General features: G+C 37.8%; 1 protein-coding gene across 1 annotated transcript; it reads right to left on the bottom strand.

Moving 5' to 3' along the window:
• Positions 1–5,796: 5,796 nt before the first annotated feature.
• LOC137294043 (phytanoyl-CoA dioxygenase domain-containing protein 1-like) lies at positions 5,797–12,020 on the bottom strand. Its single transcript, XM_067824969.1, has 9 exons — positions 11,718–12,020; positions 10,513–10,630; positions 9,936–10,036; positions 9,685–9,826; positions 9,453–9,547; positions 8,552–8,657; positions 8,029–8,113; positions 7,674–7,878; positions 5,797–6,151 (listed from the first exon to the last, which is right to left on the bottom strand). The coding sequence occupies exons 1-9, from the start codon at positions 11,862–11,864 to the stop codon at positions 6,029–6,031; spliced, it is 1,122 nt and encodes a 373-aa protein (XP_067681070.1). The 5' UTR covers positions 11,865–12,020; the 3' UTR covers positions 5,797–6,028.
• Between the last annotated feature and the right edge of the window lie 835 nt (positions 12,021–12,855).

Raw genomic sequence — 12,855 nt, 5'->3', positions numbered from 1 at the left:
GATAACAGCTGGCGTATGACAGGCGTTATATGTGGAATATGACAGGTGTTACGATGGTGTATGGCAGGCGTTATATGTGGAATATGACAGGTGTTACGATGGTGTATGGCAGGCCTTATATGTGGAATATGACAGTTGTTACAGGTAGAGTGTGACAGGCGGTACAGGTGGCACATGACTTCTATTACATCTTCAAGTTGAGTATCGTGTACGATATAATAGCAGTGGGTACAGGCGCAGTACGACTGATGTTACAGCTCCCGCCCCCTTCCCTCTCCTCACGTAATGTTTACTGTTAAAAAAAGAGGTAACTGAAACCGAATATTGTTCAAGTTCTTTACAGTCACATCTATTTACTTTGAGATCGAGTCAGGTAAACCCTGAACAAACTTTGAAGCATATACCACAGGACAAATACGCTCGTACCTCTTTCGGATAACATCAACTATGTAAAACTGATGTTACAACTCTGTCATCAACTATGTAAGACTGATGTTACACCTCTGTCATCAACTATGTAAGACTGATGTTACACCTCTGTCATCAACTATGTAAGACTGATGTTACAGCTCTGTCATCAACTATGTAAGACTGATGTTACAACTCTGTCATCAACTATGTAAGACTGGTGTTACAGCTCTGTCATCAACTATGTAAGACTGATGTTACAGCTCTGCCATCAACTATGTAATGGCGCCGCTTTACATTATTCATCTGCAATTTGTTCACCTTTCTCGAACATTTAGAAGCCTGGACAAGTAATCGGCCAATTTCCAGTCTGTCTCAAGAGATAGCGTCCTCTAATCCTCAAGCAGACAAGTGTCGATTTGGACTGAGAAAGACTGGATTCCATGGTGAATAAGGTTGAATCTTGTATTCCATGCGTGTTAAATGTACGTCGGTCCGTTATCTATACCGAAGTTCGCGTCAGTAATTAATAAAAACCAAGAATAGTCTGTGTATGAACGCCAGAGGTATGTAGGGGGAATGTTGTGAACGCAACACACACAATGAGTGAGTGAGAAAACGCCTCTTGTTCAAGCGGGTATTCTAGTTATATTACATTGTATTGGTAGCTTACTGTGTGTAGTAAGCCCGAAGTGGTGAATGCATTTCACGTTCACCTTTTTTGTGAAACCCGAATGACAGTCTCCACTATTTTTATTTCACGCAGTGTTCTCACGCAATTTTCATCATATTTGAGTGTATACACATGTATATATCAGAGGAATGAACTGAAAAAAAATGCCTCGAAGTGTCCTGTGACCTAGCAAGAAAGCGCTGAAATAATCTGAAATAATAGAGAAATAACAAAAAAATATGGTACTGTACTGGCAAACCCAGGAAAATAATCCTGACAAACTTGGAGTCAAATCCAAATCATGTCTTGTCTAAATGTGATTGTGGCCAAAACAAAATGGCACAAAAAACTATAATGTGTGTATATTAGCCATATGTTTTTTTTAAAAAGTGATGTAAAATAAGAACAAAAAACACATGGTATGATCATTTGAAGTACACTGCAAACTTGATTGCGGTGCACCTTTGTTGACATGACACGCCATTGTTTACGTCAGTTGTAACGGCGGCATATGCTATCACTGTAGAAGTCGGTGTCGTACCGGTAAAGCTAAAATTTATTTTTCAGATGTCCCGGGAAGGCTAAAATGTATTGTTCTCTTTTCCCGGAAGAACTAATTGGGGAAGTACCTCCAAAGATAAGCTAAAGCTAAGGTACCGGGAAGCATAATCCATGTCGGGAGTAAAGAGAATTCTTTTCAAAGCATACGTATAATCTTCTCTTCTTTATTTTTATAAATCACCATCGGTGGTACAGAGCAAAGAATTATACAATATTAACAAGTATACATAGATATAAACATGCGCCATGAAGATGAGTTATTTACGTATCAATTTTTGGAAATGAGAGGTAAATGGTGATAAACATTTGCTAAGCTTAAATTGACAGGCGACATGGCCTTGTTAAAGGACCACTAAACTCAATTTTTTGGTACTCTTTTTATCACTGCATATGAAAGACTTTTGGTTAGTCATAAACGAAACACCAATTTTTTATAAAAAAAACTTGTGGTTAATTAATACCAAGCGTTTAAAAGTTGCTAAAAAGCCGTCTGCTTCTCTCTCGCCCGCAAACGAAACCGCAGACAGGTTACGTAACCCTGTCGCCAGAGCCCTACAGTGACGTCACAGAAGGAACGGTTTCCAGTTAAATATATAGAAAATGTGTAGGAGGCTCGTCATTTTGCTGATTTCTCGACGTCACCAAAGACATGCCGAATTGTTGTGTTGCCGTCAATTGTTCCTTGGGGTCGGGTGATGGTGTCACTATGCACAGATTTCCACCAGGCTCCGTAGTTTCTGCTAAAATTGGTTGTTAGTGTGTGCGAAGTGAGCTTTGTGGAAGCCTGTGGTGTATACTAAATCGGATGGTTCGCCCGATACTAGGATAGAAAATGGAGTTGAAGTTTCATTGAGTTTATAAAATTAAGACTGCTTACTACACGTTGCTGACCAAAAGGATTTTGCATGGATATAACGCTTTCTTCCTCGGAAACGAGGTTGTGGTCGAAGTGACAATATTATCGTAAGTAATCATATATTGACCCCATATATTGACCGATTCCAAGAGTGAAATTGTTATGTTATAAGCAATGCCATGTAAAATCCTAATGTCCATCAATAAAATACATATTTTACTACCAGTAGAAAGTAATTTTGATTTTGTAAGTTGGTGAAAACAAACTTAAATAGCATTCATCCTCAGACAGGGCGACGTCATTTTTGAAAATCCTGAAGTCACGGGCTAAAGTCCGTTAGAATTATTGAGATTATGATTTGTTCTCATTAAGTTAGAAAATCAAAACTACTTTTTACTGGTAGTTAAATGTGCATTTGAATCATGGCAAAAAAAAGGATTTTGCATGACACAACTTTTAACATAAGGACTTCCTCCAAGAAGCAAGGTGGGGGTCGAAGTGACATTTATAATGCAAGCAATGTTATATTGACCTCCACCTCACTTCCAAGAGTGAAATTGTTATGTTATAAGCAATGTCATGTAAAATCCTATTGTCCATCAATAAAATACATATTTTACTACCAGTAGAAAGTAATTGTCCTTTTTTAAGTCAGTGAAAACAAACTTAAATAGCATTCATCCTCAGACAGGGCGACGTCATTTTTGAAAATCCTGAAGTCACGGGCTAAAGTCCGTTAGAATCATTAATATTATGATTTGTTCTCATTAAGTTAGAAAATCAAAACTACTTTTTACTGGTAGTTAAATGTGCATTTGAATCATGGCCAGAAGGATTTTGCATGACACAACTTTTAACATAAGGACTTCCTCCAAGGAAGCAAGGTGGGGGTCGAAGTGACATTTATAATGCAAGCAATGTTATATTGACCTCCACCTCACTTCCAAGAGTGAAATTGTTATGTTATAAGCAATGTCATGCAAAATCCTATTGTCCATCATAAAATACATATTTTACTACCAGTAGAAAGTAATTGTCCTTTTGTAAGTCAGTGAAAACAAACTTAAATAGCATTCATCCCAAGACAGGGCGCCGCCATTTTTGACAATCATGAAGTCAAATCCATTTGAATTACTGAGATTAATGAGGTTTTGTTCTTATCACGTTAGAAAATCAAAACTACATAAATATGTATTTGAATCATTACCAAAAGGAGTTTGCATGACACAACCTGTGACATAACCTAAGCGAGGTCGGGGTCGAAGTGAAAATACTGCGCGATAAATTTCTTCACTTGCTAAATTTACTTGGTTTGTAACGTTCACTCACCAGTATGTAGACACTTGTCAATAAACGTCTTAATACTTGGTCTCGTAATCCTAATTACTTTATAATCACACTTGTATGCATTTTGAAACTTAATAAAAAGAAGCGATCTGCGAATGTATAACAGGAATGTAATATGTAGACATTTCATAGTTTTCCTATATGAATCATAATTCGCACGCACGCCCTTGTGTATGTCGTCTGCATCATTACACTTAACTACGAAAACAATGATTCTGTTGAAAGCTACGACAACTCATTAAAAACAAAAATGCAAATAATAAAATTAAAGTTATAGGAGCAATGTCAGGCTATTACCTTCTTCGAGGAATGTATCCATTAATATCCACAAAAACAAGTGATATATAATTCATCTGCAGATTTCCCAAGTGATGTGTCTTTTAACAGTCTAATATAAGAAAACGTGATGTATCGTTTCAGGTTTTTCACATTGCTGTGTAGTTTCATTGGTTACCCAAGATAGCACACCTGGCAACCAATTGCATAATGTGCGTCATTCTTTTTAAAAAGTTATTTAGTTAGCCAATAATGAGCAATGAATAAATGTATTGGCGGTTAATCTTTCGAAAGAAGGTTGTTGTTTTACATAGACACAGACACGACAGAGTGTATTCAGTATACATTAGTAAATGTACATACATAAACACTACCTTTTGACAAATCCCCCATTTAAATCCCCATAAAACTAATGAATCAATCAGCGTGTTGTCGGTTAATCCTTTGATCGGGTAATCTAAGTGGCGTTACCACTAATTATACCTGTTATAAATTCATTAACTGAGCATCAAGTGAATGATGACAAATAACGTGTAGGTTTATACCACCTAACACGGATTACAAGCTAGCGACAAGAAGTGATTTTGACAGAATCGTCTATGAAAACAAGGGTTGCTACTCGAAAACTAGGCAAAGCAGGAGAAAAAACTAAATGATAGTAGATTGTGAGAACATATAGCTTTCATTTTTCTCAACAGGTTTTGAGATTTCAGGTTTGTACAAACCAGTAAAGGAAATAGTTAACCCCTGAAATGTAGATGAATACTGCACAGACCCTCATTTCTATACCCACTATTACGTTACGGAGATGCGCCGCTCTGATTGGTTGAAATTTCGTTTGCGGCTGATAATTGTGCACTGTTGACGAAAAGGTCGATTTAAGGTAATTAAAGATCGAAATGAGCAGTTTTAATGACGGGGTTTCATTTATAACGATGTCAGCAAGTGATTTTGCATTTGTACCCTATTAGAGTATATGTGACCTTTAAGTGTTACATATGTCATATTTGGGATTTCGCTTTCTAAGTAAAGTACAAATTCTGGTACGTTTTTGGTTGAGTCCCATCCGGGATTCGAACCCGCACCCTCAGTCAGGCACCTAATCGCCATCACACAAAGTCAGCCTAACCCGTTCAGCCACCGCGACCTCCACTTGTTAAGTGTTGATAAATTGGCCCAATTGTATTATTTTTAGGGGATGAATTCTGTTGGAATCAAGTTATCTAAAATAGATAATTGAATTCCTCATCAACTAAACAGAAAATGCCGAGGGATTTATATATTATATATTTCAGATAAACCGAGTTTGTCAAATAATTGTTTTATGTAGTGTAACCAAGAGTATGCCATAGGATGTTGTTCATAGTCATGACCAATATATTGGTATAAAACATGAGATAGTTGATCGTCTCAGTAGATGCGAGTTTATGCCAAAAGGACTCGTTGACATGCATGGATTCGTATATTTAATGGGACTCTACCAAATTTACCATAAACCGTAAAGTTTGGGGTGGATTTCCTGAGACCACCACAAGATCATCAAGGTGGCACTATGTCTGAACTTCTCAAATTGTCTTAAACTCGAAGACAGACAGACAGAAATGTGATTTACCATAGATAATGACAATCTAATGTCAAATCCAATAAAATGTATAATGAAGAATAGAGGAGAAAATGTGTTATTAGCTTTATTTATATTGTTATATGTGCCAAAATCAAAGAGCGTCCACGTTAATCCTGTTTTCTGTGTAATTTGTGAGAGCCTCTGAGTGAGGCGCGCCGTGTTCATTCCGCTGTAACATTGCGTTATGAACTGAGAAGCGTAAACATCTCGTCAAGTTTTAATGTGAAGCAAAGGTTTCAGCATGACGTCAGGGGTTACGTCATCCTCAACGTCACGCTCCACGTCACGCCTTGTGCCAGCTGCCGTAAGTCTTCCCTTTCGCAAGTTTGGCAGTGTGTCGGTTCTCGTGGGTCATTTCCCATTTCTCCATATGGGGACCTTGTATTGTTGTATCGAATGCATCCTCCTATAACACATGGGGTCAACATACAACTTACACGTATATCATTGACGCTGTCACAGAGCTGACTTACGATTATTACCAAGGTGCCTGTCTCTAGTAAGTTATTCCTTGCACTGTTTGTCCATATAAGCTTCACTTTTCAGCCGTTAGGGGATATATTTAGATTCCAAAATTCTACACCTGAACTTATCCCCATGATGCTTCGAGTTTGAATTGATCTTCCATAACCAATGGTTGTCATAAGATGAAAATAACGGGATCGGATGTTCAGGCTTGCTGACATATGTCATCGTTATACCGATTACGTAGATTGATGGTCATGCGCTTGATCACTGGATTGTTTGGTGTACACTCGACTGTTTACAGACCTGCGCAATATAGCTGGTCAATATTGTTGACTGCCGTGTTAAACAACTTACATAAGATGGGTTAATGACTGGTCAGATGATCGGTACTTAGAATAAAGTACTACTACTTTACGACTTCAGATCTTTTATCGGGGTTTTGAATCATGTTTCATGTGGGGACTGTTCATATTAGGAAGATAACATATCTTATCATTCAATGTCACGATACAATAACATATGCTTCTTGGTGGCTATATTTTACATTTTGATTATGTATCATTATGTAAATGACTCTTTATTCTTCTGTGATATTGCTGCCATAAGTCCATGTATGTTTGCTTTGTTTCCACCTCTCCCTCCATGTTTACTATGTTTCCACATTCCCTCCATGTTTACTATGTTTCCGCATTCCCCTCCATGTTTACTGTCTTTCCACATTCCCTCTATATCTACTGTGTTTCAGCATTCCCCTCCATGTTTACTAGTATGTTTCAGCATTCCCCTCTATGTTTACTATGTTTCCACATACTCTCTCTGTCTACTATGTTTCAGCATGCTCCTCAATGTTTACTATCTTTCAGCATACCCCTCCATGTTTACTATGTTTCCACATTCCCTCCATGTTTACTATGTTTCCACATTCCCTCCATAGTATGACTATATTACTATGTTTCCGCATTCCCCTACATGTTTACTGTGTTTCCACATTCCCTCCATGTTTACTATGTTTCCGCATTCCCTCCATGTTTACTATGTTTCCACATTCCCTCCATGTTTACTGTTTCCGCATTCCCTCCATATTTACTATGTTTCCACATTCCCTCCATGTTTACTATGTTTCCACGTTCTCTCTATGTCTACTATGTTTCCGCATTCCCTCCATGTTTACTATGTTTCCACATTCCCTCCATGTTTACTATGTTTCCACGTTCTCTCTATGTCTACTATGTTTCCGCATTCCCTCCATGTTTACTATGTTTCCACATTCCCTCCATGTTTACTATGTTTCCACGTTCTCTCTATGTCTACCATGTTTCCGCATTCTCCTCTATGTGTACTATGTTATCACTTTTCTATGAATAATAACCACAAACATCATTGTTTTGCTCTACAACTATACATGCAAAATTTAGTAACTCCTTCTTTGGCTCATTGCCAGTAGATTAACTTAACATTACCTCATCTGTCTTTTCGTTTAGAGCGTCTTCGGCGGCCACGTGTCTGTCCACAGATATAAATGGGCTCCAGTCAATCTTGCAGTTTGGTTTGGATGGATCTCTCATCAAGATTCCCTCCTTAAGGCCAAAGAAACCGACAGGTTTAGCGGGATCCTGCCAACGGAGGTCCATGCTCCACCGGATGTCGTTGGAAACGTTCGGCAGACTAAACAGGCATACATCGTTACATCATATTTCATTATTACGTAAAATTAAGCAAACATGTTTAGTGTGTCGAAAACGTAAATACCTGTATAGGAATTGCGATATGATTCTACAATGCTTTATCTTAAGTACTTTGTACGTAGTGTATTACCTTCTGTGAGGGATCATGTTGTTGATTAGAAGCATTCCGCCATAGGGAACAGGACAGAGCTTAATGTCTTTGTTTAGATCCACACCTGGAACAATACAATAGTGTTATTACTCTTGTTTACTCACTGAACCTCAGTTGATACTCCATCATCATAGAACCCAGCCTTTCTGATATTTATAATCCAGCATGACACAAACTCAGCTTACATTAAAATGTTTAGTATACATCAGTGTGATTGCAACCCAAATTCTGCTCATGTAATTTTGCGTTAGTGATTGCTGGCTGTTTCTTCTCTACACAACTATCCAGAATCGTTTACCTACCTGGTAATCTGGAACTGTTTCAATGAGAAACCCAATGAACGTGCCACAAGTATGATCTCATTATGACCACGTTTAAGAAGATGTAGAGGTTTAACTTCTTGTGTATCTTTATTTTCTTTCCACGGTTGTCAAGCACTATAGAACACCAAATATTGATGTATGCAGAGTACAATGCAATAAGAATGAGAGTCAAATCTTACCAAGAGTCTTGACCATCTCCTCTTCCGAAAGTTCAATATACCAAGTGTCCGCCCAGCAGCAGGTGTGACGGCAGATGCGACCTGGTCGGTGACCACCGGATACGACCTGTGGACGGAGGACGTGGAATTCAGTCAAAGACATGCCAAAGCTTCGTGAGTAACGGAGTTGGGCCTAACTCCACTTTGAATGATATTCCAATCACACCAAGAGTATCAGTGCACTCTTTGACGATATCCCAGCATTTTCCACGCCTCATGTGTTTACAAGTTTTATATAACCCACGAGCGCTGGTTAAATCTGACAAACCTATGACCAATTGATGACACGTTGATATTCGAACCGTCCATGAAGGTAGCAAAAGGACTGTCTCCATGATCCCAAGTTATTGGTGGTCCATAGCCCGTTTTTTAGATTGTATTGTTGTCTCTAGTGACTTATGACAGCGTACTAGTTTTAAATAAAGAACTGCGATAATCTAGCAATTTTTCATGTGCTTTGATGACAGTTGTTTTCGTTCTGAATGTATTTATTTTAATATTGTTCTCGTCATGATACTGCTGCAATATTGCCGAAGTGACGCTAAGTATTAACTCACTCAATCACTGGGATTCGAACCTACAATCATAGATGTCTGACGTAACAATGGGCCTCTACGACAATGAGTGACTGATTGAATCAGACTGAAACAATAATTCATCAATACCTGGTTGTTTCAAACTGATATATGGACAGTCCATGAAAGGTCCTCTTTTGGTTAAGTAATAAGTGGGGAATTGGACACATGACAAGCACACCATTATACGTTATCACATTTTATGTATTCGGACATTGATACGCTTGAGATGATACAGTTACAATAGACTAAATGCAAAATATTTATCACCAGGTTCCGATACCAACCTCCATACATCCATTTTTTTCATTGGTATCTAAAAGAGGAATCCAAGCCGTTGGTTGCAGCACTTTGTAAGAGTCGTTGTCAAGGTAACCAGAATCTTAAATGAGAAAAATATCACTAATATCACAATGGCAACAACGACGTTAACCAGTATTTGCTGTAGGAGACAGTAGCGAGCTCCCGGTGATTATAAGGTGTAAGGTCTCTATATGTTGAAATAAAGCATCTATTTACCCTGATGCCATGGAACGGTAGAGGCGTTGTTCCTTGGTGTTTTTGGCCTCAGGTTCCAAGCTGGATGTCCGGCAATTTTAGGACCAATCAGTTGTTCAACCAAATTCAAGAGTCGTTCATTAGTCCAAACGGCACGGAAGGCCTGTCATTCGAAAGAAAATACACATGTAGACATATAATGAGTAGTATAATAGTCAAACTAAAAGGAACCTATCACCCAAGAGTTGTTCAAGTCATATTATTCTACCTACCGGTGGTAGGACGATTTCTTTGTGTAAAAGTATGTTGGCACCGGGAAACTCTTTCTCAATAAACGACAGGCGCTCGAACAATCCTTTGTCCTTGTATAAATCTGAAAAGATACACACCGTTTTCTGATTCCATCGACAGTCATAATTTCAACATGTTACAAGTTCGCCACATATCACTGTCGAAAGATCGCATCATGTGGGCTTAGACAGACAGCATAGATCATGTTGTTGAACATGAACTTTGTAGTCAGATTATAACTCTAACCTGAACTGGAACTCAAACACTGAAGCTCTGTGGAACAAGTGTCAGCATTGTCTTCAACTCATGAGTAAATTCAGATCACTATTCTATTCTATTCTATTCTATTCTATTCTATTCTATTCTATTCTATTCTATTCTATTCTATTCTATTCTATTTGTTTCCAGCAGAAACACGTTCCTTGTCCTGAAACTATACACCATCAGTGTGATAACTGTGGACCTAAGCATGAAACAGTGATGTATATATGTCATGTACTTGCAAGACAGACATTGTGCTCATTCAAAATTCATATTTCCTTTGAAGAAATAGCATACTTTTTATTTTGCCTCCTTTGTACAACTTCTGAGCGAGGTCCTCAATCACCTCTTCTACGGCTTCTCTGCAAGGGTCCAGTTCCTCCTTGGAGAAGAACTTTTCCACTACCAGGTAACCCTGGAACACAACACAACACAACGTGACATCACAAGTCACAGTTTTCTTGTTCCATCGACATTCATGGTTTCAACAGATCACAAGTGTGCCACATATCATCGCATTCTGATACCTGTCCCACCAGATTAAGGTCAGATTATTTATATTTCATAAAAAAGCACACCGCGTGATTAGGACAGAGATGTAAAATACATGTACAGATATATGCTCAACAAAGTAGGGGATCTTCATTTTTGTTTATGACGACCAAAAAAAGCTTTATTGGAGTCAATCAATGTTGATATGGTATTATTGAATGTTTTCAGAGTGCATCAACGTTAGCACTTCCTCACATCCACAGTTATTTTGGAATGCAGTCGCTTTTGAAAGATAATTGATGTATGGCACGTAATTTGCATGTATACGATTTTCATTTTAAAACAAACGACTAGAAACAAACACTAACAAATGTGTGATGAGAGATGAGTGTCAAAATTAATGTTTTAGGTGATTTCTCGACATTCTTGACATATCGTCAAAATCTAGAATGGGACCCCATGCGCGTGTATGGAGCTACTGCGTTGTCCACGTGCATTATCATGTGTTGTGTTCAGGGGTGGTAATAGAGAGAAATGATGGTGCGCTCATAAGATGTCTGTCCTTGAAACGTGTCTTAACGTTTACACTTCCTATCCAGACTGAAAGTTCATTATCCCCTACTTTTTTGGAGAGTATACATGTATGAACAAGCACCATGAATGGGCTTAGATATTGAACATATCATGGAGTTTCTAAACTGAACTCACGAGTGAATGCATCTTCAAATCTCTACCATATATATCAATAGTCATGTCTTCACGTGTTGTATTCAAGCATGTTCCATGACAGTTTCCTGTTTCTTTTCATTTAAAAGGACATATTTGATAGCACATAATCGTTTTCACCATAATTCTCAGTGCTTACTTTTAAGACACTTCCTATGCTGACAAGTAGCTATAGGATTTTTGTATCAAGAATAACTGATCTTCACAAGTATTTCATACACTGAAAAACTGCAATATATGTGTTGTGAACTAATGTTTTACGAAGCAGTAAAAGAATAAAATACCTTTTCGAAATAATGATCAACTTGAGCTTTTGTCAGTTGCCCTGGCTTGGCTTCAGTTGGCTGAGGTGGAGGAACTGTGAAAACCTCTGGGTAGGCTTCGTCACAGTCCCCAGGGTAGCGGGTCACAGTCGTCGTTGTCGTAGTCATGTTGGAGCCTGAGTTGTAAATGCCGTGACTCGACGATGGGACCAGTATTACCACGGTAGTAGCGCGGAGATATGACAGGTGTTTGTATTATATCTGTAATTTTACGACCTTGACCAAACTGAACAGTTACCGTTACACACCGCTCCCATTACATATAAATGTTCACAGATGATTTCATAGTGTTGCACACTATACATGTGATAGAGAAGTACATATTATACAAACGTAAGAGTTACTCTAACACTACTTTTTAGTGAATCCAAACATATTCATTTCACATAGAAATGACCATATTATCCACATATGTGAAAGTAACGTCCTCGGAAATACTATAATACTATAATACTGTATATATATATACACATATATATTATTTACAGACCGCCGCGCTATATCTGGAATATTGCTGATTGCGGCGTAAAACTAAACTCACATGTTATATTGCTGTAGCTGAAAGTCTCATTTTGCCGACATTTCTTTTAAATATTCTACTTATGCATTGTAATTGCTTCTGAAAGCTGAAGGTTGCTATGCTTCCATACGGGGAAAGTATTTCATTTACTAAAGATTGTCTCAGACATTCGGATGATCAAAATTTGATCTAGATTGTTTTCATATATGTTTCAAACATTCCCACGTTTACCATTTCCAGTCCACCAGTTTTGTTTATAACCATTGTTTTCTATATTATCTCTTTTGGATTGGATTGTTTGTCTAGTTTATCAATATTTTTAAATCCTGAGCATACCATGATTTTTTTCCAGTATATATACTATTTCAGCAAGACTAGTTTCTGTTCCATCAATAGTAAAGTTTGCATCGTCCGCATGCTGGAATATTGTATACGTTACACCATTTATGTCAGTACATTTTGTGTTCTTTTTAATTTTTTTTATTGCATTTAAACATAATTCAGCGCACGCGAGAAACAAATATTGCGACAAAGGTTGAAGCACTGATATTAATCAATATTAATAAGCACTATTTGATT

Source organism: Haliotis asinina, chromosome 8 (assembly GCF_037392515.1).
Source record: "Haliotis asinina isolate JCU_RB_2024 chromosome 8, JCU_Hal_asi_v2, whole genome shotgun sequence".
In the NCBI taxonomy this organism is placed as follows: Eukaryota; Metazoa; Mollusca; class Gastropoda; order Lepetellida; family Haliotidae; genus Haliotis; species Haliotis asinina.
Note: the sequence above shows the minus strand (reverse complement) of the source record. Positions and strands in the feature narration are given on the sequence as shown.

What these genes read in the sequence shown, in the direction of transcription:
- LOC137294043 (XM_067824969.1), bottom strand. Translation starts at nt 11,864, where the DNA reads ATGACTACGACAACGACGACTGTGACCCGCTACCCTGGGGACTGTGAC. An exon ending in CAAAGGAGGCAAAATAAAAA is followed by an intron (nt 10,037 to 10,512) that starts GTATGCTATTTC and finishes GTATCTTTTCAG; the next exon opens with ATTTATACAAGGACAAAGGA. An exon ending in GGAGATGGTCAAGACTCTTG is followed by an intron (nt 8,114 to 8,551) that starts GTAAGATTTGAC and finishes GTATTGTTCCAG; the next exon opens with GTGTGGATCTAAACAAAGAC.